The following is an 18,506-nucleotide window of genomic DNA, read 5'->3' as shown; positions in this document are numbered from 1 at the left end:
TCCTACTGTGACCTTGGGTTCTTGCTTTACACTCTAAATCTCCCCACCCCATTGGTGTAGATGATCTCGCCCATCTTCTCCAGTTTTCTTTCGACATCTCGTTTTTGGCCTGCTAAAAACTGCTGTGCTAATCTCCTGGTTCTTTGTCATTTCCATTCCTAGATCTGTTGCCATGAGATGTCGACGAGTCATCTTGCCCTCTGCTCTTGCAGACTCCACGGTTATTCTTCCTATTGTGTTTTTTCGTAGCCATAGATGGATCTGGATCTGCCTACATAGGTAGTTAGCCCATGTCTGCCCCCGTGGGGTCTATTCCCTCCTGTCAGCAGTCTCTCCAGGCAGTCACCAGGTCTTTCCTTAGTTGTTAGCTGCCCTTTCACAGAAGTCACTGGTTTTAACCAGATTGCTCAGATTCGCTTTATAGGACTAGGTGTCATAATCCCACTATTTCAGCACAGTTGAATTGCCAAATAGGATATTTATAATGTAGAAATCTTTAATCTTTTTGAATTAAATAAAAACAATTTTGAATAAGAATATGATATTTCCAAAAAGCATAACAATGTGCTCAAATAAACTATAGACATTTGGGAACACATTTTTGATTGAATTCAAACTAATCTTATTAAATATAATGGCTCCAATAGCAGGGTTTCAGAGTCTTTAGTCATTTAATCTTTAGTATTATGTAACTCACGGTCTTCTCCTGTGATTAGGTTATCTCTTCTGTAAGTGATTTCACCCAAATGACGAGAGCAACATGTCTGAAATCATTACAATTGATTGTTTTGATCATACCTGAGCAGGTTGTCAATTTCTTTAAATGAAACAAAGCCTGAATCCAGCTATTTTGATTTTGAAAGATGATTGTCAAAGGTTTACCATGATGATATCAGAATGCAGAGTCTAAATAAAAACATATACTTTTAGTTGTAGAACGTTTTTGTTTTTAGTTTTCAAGATCCAGGTTCTGTTCTAATGATGCTGGAGATAATTTGGGTTAGGTAATCCCGAACACAGTCCATGTGGGATCCTAAATGTGCTGTTAACTTTTGCACACTGACTTGGTTTCATATGATAAGGGTTATAAACCGAGAGAGGACATTTCACAAAAATAATAATGATTACAACATGACTCACATACAGTACTGTATGGATCACTGCATTTACTGTTGGGACATGACTTACATGAGGGCCTCTCTTCTTTAAATAATAATTAAATCTTTTATATTTTCATTACTTTGCTATGATATAATGTGCTTGTTGTTGTTGTTTATTTACAGTATACATCATTTATTTAATGTTTCATGATTTTTTTAGGATAACAACAACTTGGTTAAAAAACAAAACATTTAAACACAAATTTGACAACAAATACAAAAACACACTATCATAAAGTCTACTTGTCTGGTCTTCATCTTTAAAAACAATCTTTGACCTATATCGTATTTAACATGAAAGACAATACAAATCAATCAAGCAAGCTAGACTAAAGATTTAAGATGCTGTCTTCCCGATGAAATCAGAGAGTTCCATCAGTCCCATTGCTGACGGGCAAGTCTTGGGTGTTGTTTATGAAACGGTCTTTGCCTTTGGCCTGCCACACTGGCTAATGGGACTTTGGACCTGTTGCAACCTTTGTTTAACCCCCTTAGCTGCTTGAGTATAAAAGGAGCGAGCCAGAGGAGCAGCATCAGTCTTCGTCTGAAGGAGGACTCGCTTTAGTTTCTGAGCTTCTTCTGACCCAACATAGGGAGTATGAAGCTCTTCCTGTTGGTGTTACTTGGCACATGTGCCTTGGCCCGTGAGTACAATATCCATGCGCTTTTTCTTTTAAATATGTTTCATTTGTTTTATAAAATACTTAATACTTCATTACTATGAAAAGACTTATTCTACTTAAATAATATTTAGTTTTTTGTGGTAGATTAATTTGATGTCTGTATAGACAACTCGCATTGTATAAACACTGGTTGGTCCAGAAACACTTCGGGTTTTATTTTAATTTAATTTTAAATCTTACATATATAATTAAATCTTAAATATATTCGTTTAACATTTGGAAATGTATTTTATTCAAACGTTTATGTTGTAGTGTTAAAAACTGAAAAAAAACGTTAATCATTAAAAGTGGTGTACACTTCTTTAATTGTTTGTATTTCATTTGCGGTTAATATATATATAAATATATTTAATTTATTTTTGTAACATCTTTGTCACCAGAGCAAGAAACTGAGTCCAGTTCTCACCCAGAATGTCATCGTAAGTTTTTTTTTCATTTTCTAATGAAATTAAAGTTATCTGTACTATAAATCTATAGGACCTTTAACATGTAAAAGTATCTCCACAATTCATTCTTACCCTTTATCTGCTGGACTTACTGTTCTTTGGTTGTTGTCATTTACTTTGAACCTACAATAAATGACATCACCAGACTAAATTGGGCCTGCCACGAGTCCAGATGTCAGAGTCCAAATTTCTTAATGCCTGAATAGATTAGATAATGCGATATACGGTATGTCATATAATTAATCTAATATTGCAATGCCTCCTTAAAGGACCAATGAGTACTGATACATTTACCTGATAAAAAACATAAGGAAAAACAAGTGAGAAAAGAATACAATAATGTTCAAGATATTAGTAATTTAGATATCAATTAATAATATGAAGATTTTACAAATGTCAAAAATCATGTTTTTTATTATGTTATTGTGTTTTGATTTGTGTTGTTTTATAACTTACTCAAAACCACCCAACTGCAGTTTTGATGATATAACTTCAAGTGCATAATGAAAAACATGATTTTTTTTAAACAAATGTATACGTTTTTTGCAAATGAATTTATTATTTTTAAAAATATAACATTGCCTTACTTACCTGGTAAAATTTCATTTGAAAATGCTAAGGACATTTTGACTATAGAAAACAATTTGTGAGAATACGTTTCATACAAACATTTTGATGTGTCATGCTTGGCTTGTCCTTCTGTTTATTTGCTTTTCAGTTTCTAAAAGATTTAAGATCTTCAAAAAATATATATATAAGTATGAAGCAGAGATCCAGAATGGCGTAAAAGGAACCTCCCCTCTCAAGAATGGCCCCAAAATCTCCTGCAAGGTACATTTAAAATAAAGAGGTCATCTCTCACAACTCAATCTTTCAATACACAGGCTGGTCACGTGTAGTTTTGGTCTACGTTGCCTTTGAGCGCTTCCTACCTGCTTTTAGAGATTTTTGAAAATAACCCCCCCCCCCTTCATTCATAGGTTGAGATTGATGTACCCCAGGCATGCAGTTTTGAGCTCCGCACTAGAGATTGCTCTCTGACTGAAGCAGTAGGTGTGAACTCCGATGGGACCATCACGTATGCACCTGTTGCTGATGCTCAGAACTTCCAAACAGCCATGGAGAAGTATGTTTGAATGTCACAGTGATTAAGAACTAGATTTGCAACTAGATCTGACTTAAGTACATTTAAACGATAGTACAGCATCTCAGCTAAATTATAAATGTTTCCTGTACAAACTACATTGAAAAGTTAGAAAAAATGTTTTTCTTTTTGACCAGAAATGTACTGAAGTTTGTAGTGGAAGGTGAGACCGGTGTGACACTCTACTCTGAGGATGAAGAAACCCACATCTTGAACATCAAGAGGGGTATAATCTCCACTCTGATTGTGCCTGTCATGGAGAAAGAGCAGAGAAAAGACATGGTACAAAGACAATTCCTTTTTAAAGTCTTGATCGATTATAGTATTGCTTTTAATCGTACTGTACATTGCACAGGTCGGCCTAATTTGAGTCTTAACCAATGCCATCATGAGCAGATAAGACCTGTTTTTTCTTATCGGGAACAATAAATTCCAATGAAGAACATGGTCATCCTGACCTTAGCCAACTTCATGATATCATAATATTACCTGTACATTGTCATCATTAAATGGACCGCAAATGTACAAGAAAATTGTGAAAACGTGTAATTTTACAGGGGAAAATGTTCTTTTACAAATTATTCCTGTCGCCCCAGTTTTCTTAACAAGATGTTATTTTTTACAGTTTATTTTTGAAATACGGTCAAAAACTGTAAAATTACAGACGAGGACAGCAAATTTATAAGAAAAACGGGAACCCTGTTATAATATATTTATTATATATCCTAAAAATCCTATATATCCTTAAGTCCTAAACATAAAATAGGTTTACTCTTATTGACTTAGATTACATTATTTACTTGATCTAGACAACTGTCCATGGAATCTGTGCCACTGAAGTCAAGGTCAACACCAGAGAAGATATAGCCACTGATGTCACCATCACCAGGGATCTGTCTGGATGTGATCATTTCGAAACCCAAAGGAGCCACTACAGCCCTCTGGCTATAGTTACTGGTTTGGTGAGGCATTCACACTGCATAACACTCTCCATATTGGGTCAAACTTTATTTTAATAGTTCACTTAAAACATTTGACAAACGAAAAGTACCCAACCAACCAAAAACCCTAACATTAATAATGTTTTTCTAAAATTATATTTGATCGTCAACAGCAATACCCTCTGTCCAAGTTAATTGGCAGCACCCAGTCCTGCAGCTACAAGTTTGACAACCAGAAAAAGCACATGACATCAGCTACATGCACAGAAAAGCACATCTTCCTTCCCTTCTCCTACAAGTGAGTGGCATTTACAACAATTTTGTATCAATTTTCATTTGCTAGAATTCAAAAGACAACGTTCATGCATAAACGGCATATTGGTCAATTATGATTTCCTCTTTGCAGGAATGAATATGGCATCTCTTCCCTTGTAAAGCAAGCCTTAACTCTTCAAGGAACAAGCAAGATCAACGACAGAGTTTTTGCTTTCCGTAAGTTTTTTTGTATATCTGTTGGTTAGAGATCTGGGCAATTGCAGTGTTATGCATGTCAAAACTTGAAATATAAATTCACAGAGAATGTATTTAGTACCAATATAATGAATCATCTGTTCATAAGCCCAGACAGAAAATTATCAGTCTATGCACAAGTTTTCTCATTTAAATGAGAGAGAAATTAATATGTTATGGATGTGACAAAAAGGTCGCACATTTCTGAGAGACAATATATTTTGTAGGTTTTTCTGTGAACACAGAAGCAATAATACCCAACAAATGAAGACGGGATGGCTCTTCATTGACCACCAAAAAAACCAATATATAGATATTTGCATATATATATTCATTTTCATGTGCCCAATTATGAGAAATATAGACGTTTATGTGATATTCACTTACCTGACTATAGAAAACTATAGTGTGTAGTTACTATAGTGTGTACTAAACACTATAGTATTTATTTTCCAATTGACTGCATTTCATATCCTTCTTTAATGCAGGTTCAACTGACCGCAAGGACTTGGCACTGGAAGCTGTGCAAGATAAGACCCTAGTCCAGACCTCTGATGCTCTGATGACAATTTTCAGAGAGCTCAAATCCATGCATGAGCAACCACACGACAACCTGAGAGCCCACACTTTCCAGAGGATGGTGTCTGAGCTCCGTGGCCTGGAGGTTGAGGTTCTGAAACAAGCTACCACTCAGATGATGGAGGAGGATGAGTTCTTGGCATTGCAGGCCCTGACCCAGTGTGGCACCCCGGAATGCGGAAGTTCCATGCTCAGTATCCTTAAGACACTGGACACTGTTGAAGTAGATGCTGCAGTCTATGCTCTGGGAATGATGCACAGCCCAACTGGCCTCCTGGTGAAAGATATACTGGAGATCGCCCAGACGAAGCAGAGCAAACCAATCATGTATGCTCTCAGCAATGTTGTAAGAAGGTAAGTTACCCAAACCCTTCCACATTTTAAAGAGATAGTTAACCTAAAAAGGAAACTTCTGTCATCATTTCCTCATCCTCAAGTTGTAACAAACCTGTATAAACCAAACAGTAGGCAAATAATCTACTGAAGTGGTCCATGGTGCCCGGGAACTGCTTGGTTTCCCACTTTCTTTAAAATATCTTTAGAAAATAATTGTACTTGTTTTGTTAGGCATTTCCAAGCTGAGGGTCAGCTCACCCCCGAGATTCTTGATGTGTACAACTTCATCTCCTCCATCCTTGGTGCCGACTGTTCTGGAGAGAAGGAACTGACCTTCATGACCATAAGGGTGTGTATTTTGGAAAATCTTCCTTCAAGACCAGTTTCTCAATGTATACATTTCGGAGAAGTTATCTAATTTTAATCTGTCCCATATAGGTTGTTGGAAATATGGGTGAGGCTATGGAAGCTTCTGATCCAAACATTAAAAACGTCCTGCTGAAGTGCATGAGACAGCCTACCACCACCCTGTCTGTCCAGCTGGCTGCCATCCAGGCTTTCAGACGCATGTCTGTGACTGCTGATGTAGGTGTTTTTGAATTGACAGCTGTGTGTAATGCCATGCATTATACCTGTAGTCTCTCAGGAACTAATACCATTCAAAATAAAACCTTTGATATCTTTCTGTCTTTTTACGCAGATCCGGTCCAACATCCAGAGAGTTGCCCTTTATGGCAAAGGTGCTGTTCAGAAAAGACTGGCTGCATATCTCATTTTGATGAGAAAGCCTGAGGCGAGCGACTTAGAGATTGTGAAAAAGATTCTTAACCAGGATCAGAATGCGCAAGTCAAGTCCTTTGTGGCTTCCCATGTCTACAACATTGTTCATTCCAAAGACCCTGAAATTCAAGAGTATGTTAATTGCTTTTTTTTTCTGACTCTGAATTTCTTCAGATATTCCTTTTCATCCTTTTAACGTCATTTATCGTCATTTTTCTTTTCTCAGGTTGGGTAACAAGATCATTGAGGTCATGGAGAACAATGAGGTGCTTACCCATGCTAACTACACTCAGCTTTCTCGTAACTATAAGATGGACACGTTTATGCCAGGAAAGGACGCCATTGGCTCCAGCATGCAGGGAAGTGTCATTTTTGATCCCAGCAGCCAGTTGCCCAGGGAAGTTTTGTTTGAAACAACCCTGAAGGCCTTCGGTTTCAGCCTTGACTTCATCGAGGTAGAAAATTTAATAAACCTAAATAAACCTTATTATATAATTTATAATAAGAAACCAACTTTATTTGCACTTAATTGAAATGTTTTTCTTTTTCTTTTGGCCACAAGTTTGGCATGGAGGGCAAAGGATTCGAGCCAACTGTAGAAGCTATCTTTGGAAGCAATGGTTTCTTCCCTGACACAATTTCCAAGGCAATGTACTGGGTTGGAGACAAAATGCCAAACAAAATCAATGAGATCCTACAGGAGTGGGTTGAGCCTCTGAGAACAGAAAAGACTAAGAGACAGGTACTGCAACCATGCCCATAACCCTTGAAATTATAGGACTTATATTTAATGCAGCCATCAAATGTTGGCTAATATCTTGAGTATGGTCATGATTCTGTTTTACAGGTTCCTGAGAACATTGTCAGAGAAATGGTGCGCAACTTCAACAAGCTTGCTAAGGACCTGTACAATCAGGAATCCCAAGAGGCCATGGCCTACTTGAGGATCATGGGAAATGAAATGGGATTCATCAAGAGCACCAGTGAACTGTCAGTGATTGTGGACAGAATGACCAAATACATTCAGGCATTCAAGAACTCACCTGCTTGGGTATGTGCATATAATTTTCTGCCGTTCCACATACATAGTTTTACTCATTCACCGGGCAACTTAAATATAATCCTAATATCTATTGTGCTATTGTACGGCAAATAATTTCTGTTATATATAATATACTGTTTCATTTCAGATTACAAAGGCATTGATGTCTGGAGATCAGAACATCTTCGCTCACTACATCTTTATGGATAATGAGTTCTCCCTGCCAACTGCCTCTGGATTTCCACTTAAGTTTGCCATGTCTGGAACATTTGCGCCTGGAGTAAAGGGTGGTCTGCGTATGGAGCCTGGCAAGGTATTAAATACAGTTCCTCATCAATTAACGCACAGTATATGTGAAAATATTTGTTACAAGTTAATGTTATTTTTTTAATGAGCAAATGTAATACACATTGAGGTACGCTGTTCTCTTCACAGCGTGAACTGTCTTTCTCACCTTCAATGGGAGTCGAATTTGTCACCCATATGGGAATCCACATGCCCAAGTTTGTTGACTCTGCTGTGGAAATGCGCACTACCTTGTTCCACGAGAGCTCTCTCAATGCCAAGATCACCATGGGTGACGGTCAAATAAAGTTGTCTATCCCTGCACCTACGGGCACCACTCAACTCTTCAGGGCCAGGTACATTTTCCAGATGATTTTGAAATTCCTTATTCAAACACTAAAATTATGTACTCATAAATATTTTAACAATGCACAAACTTAATATTTTTCATATAATTCTATAAACCTTTGTTCATTTCATTAAAACAGCAACAAGCTATTGATGGTGTCCGAAACCCAGGTCACCATTGTGCCCGACACAGGCGACAGTACCGCTATAGCACAGTGTAACCCTCTCATTTCTGGTATCAACTACTGCATCAGTTTGCTTACCTCTAGAGCTGGACCAGATTCTCCATACTTTCCTCTAAATGGAGAGTCCAGGTAGGATTTAGACTTCTTGACTGAATAAACATGGCTAATTGTCTATTTCCATGGTTTTGCGATACTAACACTGTTGCTGCCCACAGTTTTGCTGTGGATATTGAGCCCACCGGTGAAGTGAATGAGTACACAGCAACCTTCGCCTACGAGCTTTTAAACAGGGACAACGGCAACAAGGTTGATTCTCTGAAAATGATTCTGAGAGCAGAAGGCATGTATTGTGATTCTCAGGCACTTTTCCAGCTATGGCCCAGCATTGCACAAGAGCTATTTTAATATAGTGAACTTTGATAGTAATAATATTTTTTCTCTGTTTTGATCATAAGGTGCTAAGCCCACTGAGGCAACTGCCTCTGTCAGGTACAACCGGAACAAGAATTTGTTGACCACCAGTATTGAGATCCCTGACTATGACGTAGAGGCTGGAGTCAAAATCGGTTACACCGACAGCTCCTCTAAGGAAAAGAAGGTCTTCATTGATATCACCAACAAAAATGTTCCTCAGCTTTCTCTCATCGGTCGTGCCAAGTAAGGGCAGATCCAAATATTTTTGAAAAAACCCTGCTATACACCATTATTCACAATAAATATATCAGGTTTGACAAATTGTAGATTTGATGTATGTGATGTGAATAATCTTAAATTTCTGTTCCTGCTAATAACAGGCTTGAAGCCATGAAAGAAGGTTTGCTGGAAGCTCAGGTGATTGTCCCCTCACTTAGCACTGAGGCCACCCTTTCTGCCACCATGACCCATGATGAAGATTTAACTCTGGAACTCAAGAGTAATATCAAGCTACCAGAGACCAACTCTGTGCAAAAGATAATCTTCAAATATGGTACTGTATCTCCTTTCACAGTTTTTGCATGTTCTTAAATGTTACGAGAACAATTTTGAAAATGTGACGACTGAAATGGTTCTTTCAACAGCTGATGATGAGATGACAGTTCAGCTAAAGTCTGATATGGACTCGGAGATCCAGAGGCTTTTGAATATGGCACATCTGCAAAGCCACCTGCAACAGGTCATTGATGGCATCATGGAACACAAAGTTGTCAAGACTGACATGAAGCTGCGTCACATTTACGCAAAACTCTGGGAGGTAGGATTTTGTTTTATAGGTTCTGAAAAGCAAGCACAAGTTATTTCTTGGTTTTCATATACTTAAGCTAAATATGTGGAAGTATGTTTATTCCATTATGTTTAATTCTATTACAGGCTTATCTCATTAGGATGGACAAGATTTCTGCTGATATGCCTTACCTTCAGAACCTTAGAGAGAACATTCCAGAAGTGACTATTCCATCTATGCCTGAGAGGGTGTTCATGAACACGTAAGATTAATGCTAACCTCTATCACTGTTTGATGGTTATTATCTCACATTATACATACAAAAACTACAAATCACAATGACAGTTCAAAATATATATTTTTTTAATTTCTAGTGAGAGTACATTAAAATACAAGTTCAACAAGGATCAGGTCACAATCACTGTTCCATTGCCTTTTGGTGGAAAGACATCTGAGGACCTGAGAATTCCTCCATCCATGGCCACCCCTGACTTGGCTATGCCACAGATTGGTCTAATGCTGCCTTCCAAACAGTTCAATCTACCTACCTTCACTATCCCATCCAGTTATGACCTCTCAATGCCACTCCTCGGAATGGTAGAGATATCTGCAAAAGTGAGCACCAACTTCTATGACATTGAGGCGGTTTTCTCTGCTGGAAACAAAACTGAAAATGAACCCAACTACATTGCAAGATATACAGTCATTACAAGCTCCCCTGTTGAACTGCTCGCCTTCACTGTGAATGGTAGGCTGTGAATAATGCATACTGTAACCGCTTTAGTATATTTAAGTTTACATAATTGCTATCATTGGAGTCATTGGAATTTGTCTGCCATTACAAAAATTAATAATAACTGTGTCCATTGTATGCAGGAACTGCTCAAATTGCTGAAATGTCCAGGGACACTGCGAAGTTCGAAATTGGTTCTTCCCTGAAGCATAAGCTCATAGATGCACACTTCAGCCTAATGGAAACAGCCAAAACATCTGATGTGGTGAAGGCAACAGGAAATTACAAGATCGAATTATCCAGCCCTCTGGGTATGAAGATGTCCCTGGAGTACACAGCCCAGACCTCAATCTCCTCTGAAATTACAGGTGATGGAAATCTGGATGGATCAGTAAAAGTGGGGACATTGTCTGCAAGCACAGTGGCTACGCAAACTTTTCTACTACAGCCCAAAAGCAGAGAGGCAAGAGCTGAATCTACCTTCAGGGTGACCTCTTCCATCTTCCAAATCCGAAACAGGATGAAAGCTTCAGCAGCAAATGGAAAACTTTCATTCGAGTCCAACACTAACATTGAGGATGACCCACTTCAGAGGGCTGCTGTTAAGCACACAATTCACAACCAGATCGACTTCTCTGCATCCGTGAAGGGAGCCACAATCAGGATTGAGTCCAAGGCTGATGACAGAACAAATCAAGCTTTATCCCTGTTTGCTGGATCATTTAACACTCAAGGAGTGGAACTTAATACTGATGCCAGCATTAACTTTGCAGCAAACCGTGCCTCCCACAAAGGTACCCTCTCTTTCACCAAGGATGGCCTGACCTCAAGCTGTACCACCAATGCTCAGGTCGCCAGCGTGACCTTTGAAAACATTTTCCATGGTAGCGCCGCAAGCTCTGGTGCAACAATGTCTGTATCTACTAAGGGAGCAGTTCATGAGAACAATGCTGAGCTCAAAGTTGAGGGAAAACTTGCAAGCTCTGAAGTGTATTTCAACAGCATGTATAAGGTTGACACTTTCAATGCCAACACTAGAAACAGGATCACTGTCAAGCTGAATGAAGAAGGACTGAACCTGTCCAACAACTTAATGGCATCACTTCAGGAGATGAAAATAGAAAACACAGACTCTCTCATACTGACTCCCACTTCTTTGACCATCCGCTCTGAGTCTGACAACTTCCTGAATGAGAACAACATCTACAAGCACAACATTGCAATTGACATGCATGACTTTACAACATCTTTGGATGTCAACAATGATCTCAAAGTCATTGGTGTTAACTTTATCAATGATGCTCACGTAAAGGCAGGGCTCTACGAGATGGAAATGACTGGAACTCTGAAGGGAACCTTTGGTGAAGAGAAACTGATGCATAAATATGAAATCACCTATGCTGACCAGACAGCCACCATAAAGTGCAGCAGCAACGGAAAACTTCTGGGCACTAAAATTACTCAAAGCTCTGAGCATGAGATCGTTGGATTCTCCTCAAAATACACCAATGAGATGCGCTTCAACTCCCCCTACCTCCAACTCGAGAGCAATATCCGTACAAAAGCAGAACCTTTCAGAGTGGATATTGAGGGCTCCTTCGGTGCTGACGGAGAACTCAACATGTATGGAAAACATAGTGGCCAGGTGAACGGCATGCTACTACTACGTGCCGAGCCTAAATCTTTCTCCCACAAGCATCAATACAAGGCCTCATCCTCCCACCAGCTAAGCAACGCAAACTCCATTAAAACTAACTTCCAAAATGAAATCACCAGTACTGTCACTCCTCAGCAGCAAAATCTGAACATCAAGATGGAGTCTAAACTGAATGACCATGCTTTTGACTATATCTTAGATATCTTCAACAATCCCGAAAACATGGGTATTACATTGCTAGACAAAGTGTCTACCAACCACTTGAATAAGGACGGCAACGACAACCAGGAATTTTCCATCTCAGGTGCTCTTAAATATGAGAAGAACGGTGACAGTTATTTTATTTCCCTGCCCTTCACAGAGAAGCTCCCTGAACTCACTGAAGAATTCAAAACTGCAATGCTAACCATGAAGGACAATAGCATCATCATGATTAATGATATTAATGGTAAATATGACATTACAGCCACCGTCCAGAGCAAAATAAGTGATCTTTTAGAGGTAATCAAAAATGTTGATGTTAGCCTAATTTATGATAGTGTTACCACGTTGGTGACAAAATTTGTCTCGGAAATAGAAGTAAACCTGGAAACCATCAGGCACTTGTTTGTCAGTGTGTACCAAAAAACTGGCATTACCGGCAAGGTAAATGAAATCTACCACAGAATTGAAGAGATTTTGAAAGAACATGATATTGAGGCAGTTGTAGAGAAGATCATTGATGATGCTGTGGACCTAATGAAGCAATATAAACTAAGAGAAACCTTTCAATCAGCTTCAAGTTATTTAAAATCTCTGGACATAAAACCACTGTTTGATAAATTTTTTGAACAGGTGAATGAGTTGACAAAACAACTATATACCAGAGTTAGTGAACCAATTGATTATGATGCTTTAGCTGATGGAATAAAGGACATAGTCACTGACCTGAGCAAAGTTCCCTGCTTCGGAACATTGTCTGGCAAGCTTGAGATCAAAGCCTCTGAACACTCTCTGAAGACGACTGCTGAACTCAAGAACTCAACAGATGTCTCTAATCAGTTCAATGCTGTCCTGAATTCCCAGTTCCAGACTCCTCTTGATCTACTTGCTTACACTTTTGATGCCACTGCTAACCTTAAATTTCCAAGCATGAATGATCTATCCCTGACTGAAACCGTAAAAGCAAATCACATGGCTTTCTCATTTGATCACCAGGGATCCTTGTCTGTTAATAGCGTTTCAGCCCAAGCATCTTCCAAGACCACTGCAAAGGCAACCACTGACCCATACACTAGTGACTTTGTGAGCAATGCATTCCTGAGCACAGTGAATGGATACTCAGCTACTTTGGAGACTTCTTACAATCATAGTGTGAACATGCCAGTGGCCAACATCTTCAGCGAAGCCAAAATGACCCAGAAAGCCGTTGCTCAGCTGGAATCTGGAATCATTATCGTCACCATTGGAAATGACGGTAAAGGAAAGTACTCCATTCATGATTTTTCTAGTGAAGAAACACACAAGAGCAACTTGGAGATTGTGATGAACGTAAAATCTTTCAAACTGACCTTCAGCGGCAATACAGATTGCGGTCGAATGAAGATGAACCAGAAAGTGGATGTTGAGACTGTTGGGTTGACTCAGATCAAGTTTAACATACATTCTGAGACGGAAACTCCCTTCATCAAAAACAGCATTGCAGCAGTCAAAGGGCAGCTTAATCTAAAGAACCTCATGGTAGAGCTGAGTGGGTCTCACAGTGCTGAACTGACCGGCAAAGTCGAGGGAACGCTTTCTAACTCGGTTACCTTCAAGGCTATGCCCTATGAAATAATCTTTGACACCAAGAACAAGAAGAACACAAAGCTGCAGCTTCCATTTAACCTGTCTGGTAAAGTCGATCTGCAGAATGACATTTCTTTAACTTTGACTCCCACCGTGCAACAGACAAGCTGGACGGGTGTTGCTAGGTTCAATCAGTACAAGTACTCTCATTACATCACTATGGCTAATGGTGAGGAGGAAATTCAGATTACTGCATTAGTTAACGGCGAGGCTGATCTTCATGTGCTGACCTTACCAATTAACATCCCCAAAATGAATGTCCCATTGGTTAACAAGGTTACACCCTCCGTAGAGAGGTTTTCTTTGTGGGAGGATGCAGGTCTTAAAACAATATTGATCACACCTCAGCAGTCCCTTGATTTGGACGCAAGCTTTAAGTATGTGAAGAACCCTGAGATGTTCAACATGGAGCCGGTCCTGAATGACATCATGAGCAAAATACCAATTCTTGCACCTGATTTTACATCCGAAAGAAAACCATGTCTTTATTTTTCAAAGCTCACTCTTCCCAGTATCCAGAAACCAATCATGATTCCAGTCATGGGAGACCTGACCTATGAGTTCTCTCTTAAAACACCTATGGTCACCACAAATACCAAGGCCGAAATCTTTAATAAAGAGGAACTTGTTGCTCAGTTTGAAACACGTTTAACTTCAGAGTTTGATGTGTTTAATGGCAAGAGCAATGGCAAGACCACACTGAACAGAAAGTCAGGGATGAAATTGCTAACCGTCCTGAATGTGGAGCATCAATATTTTGAGAACAGCTATAATGGACTTCTTGAGTCCACTACTGACGTCTCTAAGGCTGTCATTTCAAATGCCGCTAAGGTCAATCTACCAGATGTGAAATTTATGCTCTCCCACAAGCTAACTGGAAATGCTGAAGAGGGTCTTACTGTCTCAGTATCTTCCCCATCTGCTGGACTGCTCGGTCTTCAGCTGCTGAGCAAAAGCTCATCCCAATACACAGGAAGACTTTTCGGCACAGCTACGGTAAGTCTGCTTTTGATTTGAATATATAATTCTGTGATTTTATTGTTTAGAACTGTAAATTAGCAGTTGCCATGACGATAAGGTATGTTCTGTTTTTCATTACAGTCTGAGGATACCGTAGACATTCTGAATGTGCATGTTGCAATAATGGACTCAAACCGACTTAGCTTCCAGACACAATGGAACAAGGAGGTTCCGGCTGAGATTCTTAGGTGGCTGAAGGCGAAAGTTGGTTCCCTTAAGGATCTGAAAGACACAACAACGTATTATATCAATGCAGTTTACAAAGACATCAGCGAGAAGTATGAGAAGCTAGAAATAACCATTGATCACTTTAAAGTTCAGGCTAAAGGCATGTACAAGAGAGCAGTTGAAAAGATTGCTGCTTCTGACTTTGCGAGAGTCAGCAGTAAAATTTCTGACAACCTTGTCATCAGCCTAAGATCTTACCAGAAGAATATTCAGACCCTGTTGGATGCAGCCATCTCATTTATGAGGGACACCCAGTTCCAGCTTCCCGGATACGCCGAGAAGCTCTCCGGACTTGACGTTTACAACAAAATTAGTGACTATGTTGCTGATGTCATTGAGGAAGCCATCACAAAGTTACCAGAGATCTTCAGCACATACGTCGAAGCTGTCACTAAGCGTATCAGAGAAGTAGAAATCACAATTCCAGGATGCACCTACATTATTCGTGGACAAGATTTGTTGGATGAGCTCCATGCTGTTTTCCAGAAGATCCAAAGCCAAACCATCACCATCGTGAAGAGTCTGGGAAATATCAGGTTTGAGACCATTGTGCAAAAACTCTCAGAAATGCTCAAATTCACTGTGGAGAAAGCAGAGGAGTTCATTACCACTTTGAAAGATCAGGATCTTGACAAGCTCAGTGAATTGATGAGCACCGTCTACACAGATGCTGTCAACTCCAACATCCTACGTGAGGTTATTGTGCAAGCTGAGACATCCAGGACAATCGTTGTAGAATACTATAGAACTGTCAAAGCTAAAGCCCAGGAAATCTTTGCTGAGATGACCATTGAACAACTGATTGCAGATATCAATGCCTGGATTGATGCAACTGCAACACGTCTGCAAGTCCTTGTGAATAGAATCATCATGACCATTAAAGATGCCGCCAAGAATGTTCAATCCTACGTGAGAGTGGGTGAGACAGAGATGGACATTGACATTCCTCTTCCATTAATAAGGGATTTCTTCAATAGTGTAATTTCTGATCCTTGTATCAAGACACTCCTTGGGTAAACTTTTAGCAAATGATCAAGTTTAAAAGTGTTATGCATGAAAATGTCTAAGCTGCTTTGGCTGCCCTTGCATTTTGTAAATGACTAATTTAGAATAGTGTTCTTCAAACAAAATATATGATTGTTATAATCTGTGTCTTATTGTGCTTTGAAAGCAATGACAGTGAAGTACCAATAAAAACATTTGTACTGCAATGGTTGTGTTGTTGTTATAAATAATAAGCTGTTCTTGCCATGATCCACATGATCTTAAGATACCCCGAACACTTGTGACTCATTTATTCTTAGGTATTTATACATCCAATTTATATCATGGAAAAATGACTGTAACAAAGATTCATAAAAGGAAGGAAGGAGCCAGGAAATGGCGAACGTTAAACAAACTTTTCAACATATAAACAAACAATAAAACGAACTTAAAATGTAAACATAATAAAACATAAAGTCCAGGCCTGGTCCTCTCTCGTCGTACACTCCTGTCGCTCTTCCTTTTATGCTTCCGGAGCTCCTCCATGAGAGATGCGAGACCGGTGCTGTCACGGTTGGGAGATTCATTGATTCCTCCTTGCACTGTTTTTATGTGTTTACTGCATTGTTGTGGGCGTGGTCACTGATGATCCTCAGGGAGAATCAGCGCCAGCTGATTCTCATCATCAATTGTATATATATATTCACCTTGAACATCTTGTGTTGTCAGATCGTTGTCTCCGCCTAAGGGCAAGTTATACTCTCTTTCTATCCCCGAGAGGGAGGCCATGGAGAAATACATTTCTGATTCTCTGGCATCCAAGTTCATCCGTCCTTCCTCTTCTCCGGCGGGGGCGGGGTTCTTTTTTTGTGGGGAAGAAGGACGGTTCCCTGCGACCGTGCATCGATTACAGAGGGCTGAATAACATCACGGTAAAGAATACCTATCCTTTGCCATTGATGTCATCAGCCTTCGAACGATTGCAGGGAACTTCTATCTTCACAAAATTGGATTTACGTAATGCTTATCATTTGGTCCGCATCAGGAAGGGGGATGAATGGAAGACCGCTTTTAACCCGTATACGTCGTCGGTTCCAAAGTGTGGCTTTCTACAAAGAACATTCCGCTTCGCTCCGTTTCCAACAAACTAGCTCCTAAATTTATTGGCCCGTTTTCTGTCACCAAAATCATTAGCCCGGTGACAGTCCGACTAAAAGCATATTCGGTTAATCGCATTCTGGACTCGAGACGGAGGGGACGCGGATTTCAGTATTTGGTGGACTGGGAAGGTTACGGTCCGGAGGAGAGAAGTTGGGTTCCTGCTGGGGACATCCTGGATCAGTCCCTTATTGATGATTACAATCAGCAGGTAGGCTCTTCTGGGAGCGTCAGGAGACGCTCCTAGGGGAAGGGGTACTGTCACGGTTGGGAGATTCATTGATTCCTCCTTGCACTGTTTTTATGTGTTTACTGCATTGTTGTGGGCGTGGTCACTGATGATCCTCAGGGAGAATCAGTGCCAGCTGATTCTCATCATCAATTGTATATATATACTCACCTTGAACATCTTGTGTTGTCAGATCGTTGTCTCCGGTGTTGTGCAGTCTTTCCTCGTGTCCCTGTGTTGCAGTTCCGGTTACCTGTGTGTTTTCTCTCGGTGTCTGTTTCCAGTTCTAGTCTCACGCCTTGTTGTTGGAATTACCACATCACCTCTCTTATCCTCTGGACTACCGAGTTGCCCTGGACTTCTACTACTCTTCTACTACTCTTCCTTTCGGATTCTGTCTGTGAACTCTCGGACTGCCACTGAGGATTATTTACGGCTATTTGTTGAGCTGGATTACTCTGCACAATAAACCAGATTACTTGCATTTGCCTCCACTGTTCTTATTAACGTGACAGGTGCATGCACAGTTGACACTCATCATCACTCGCATCACCGGCCTCGGCCATTCCCTCCCGGCTCTCGCCACGCATTGCTTGTTACAATGACTAAAAGCTCTACTTAGTCATCCACTTGGTGATTTATATTTAAATCTACATTTATAATCAAAGATCACTGACTTCAAAAGGATCGGATACATATTGCCAGTCTGATCAACTTAATTTTTTTATTTAAAAGGGGACATTTTAACATCTCATGGAGAGAGCTCATACAGATTTTAACATTTCAAATGAATACATGAATACATATTTATAATGTTCATATGATGTGGTAACTCTTCCAATGAAGTCACCCAGCTGGAAATCCCAACACATGGTCCAGTCTAACTGTAAAACTAAATATAGCTCACAGACATGAGGTCACGTTCCGTCCCATCTCCTTTCATAGGGAAGCAGCAGACATGAGGCTGCTGACTCACTGTTTATTCTATTGTTGATACTACAAACACAAAGCCTTCAAAGTAGTTATGAAA

General features: G+C 39.8%; 1 protein-coding gene across 1 annotated transcript; it reads left to right on the top strand.

Annotated features, from left to right (window-relative positions):
• Window positions 1–1,691: 1,691 nt before the first annotated feature.
• Window positions 1,692–17,960, top strand: LOC306904246 (apolipoprotein B-100-like). The gene is made up of 26 exons (XM_079474036.1): window positions 1,692–1,804; window positions 2,224–2,262; window positions 3,008–3,120; window positions 3,270–3,415; window positions 3,571–3,715; window positions 4,243–4,395; window positions 4,548–4,672; window positions 4,781–4,866; window positions 5,373–5,817; window positions 6,031–6,148; window positions 6,238–6,384; window positions 6,500–6,711; window positions 6,806–7,034; window positions 7,142–7,321; window positions 7,427–7,630; window positions 7,770–7,934; window positions 8,057–8,262; window positions 8,395–8,568; window positions 8,655–8,779; window positions 8,895–9,096; window positions 9,234–9,406; window positions 9,498–9,670; window positions 9,787–9,902; window positions 10,015–10,388; window positions 10,517–14,853; window positions 14,959–17,960. Exons 1-26 carry the CDS (start codon window positions 1,759–1,761, stop codon window positions 16,120–16,122), a joined length of 9,597 nt encoding a protein of 3,198 aa, XP_079330162.1. The 5' UTR covers window positions 1,692–1,758; the 3' UTR covers window positions 16,123–17,960.
• Window positions 17,961–18,506: the final 546 nt, after the last annotated feature.

Source organism: Barbatula barbatula, assembly GCF_947034865.1.
Source record: "Barbatula barbatula genome assembly, chromosome: 15".
Lineage (NCBI taxonomy): Eukaryota > Metazoa > Chordata > Actinopteri > Cypriniformes > Nemacheilidae > Barbatula > Barbatula barbatula.
The sequence above is the reverse complement of the archived record's forward strand: the minus strand, read 5'-3'. Positions and strand labels throughout refer to the sequence as shown.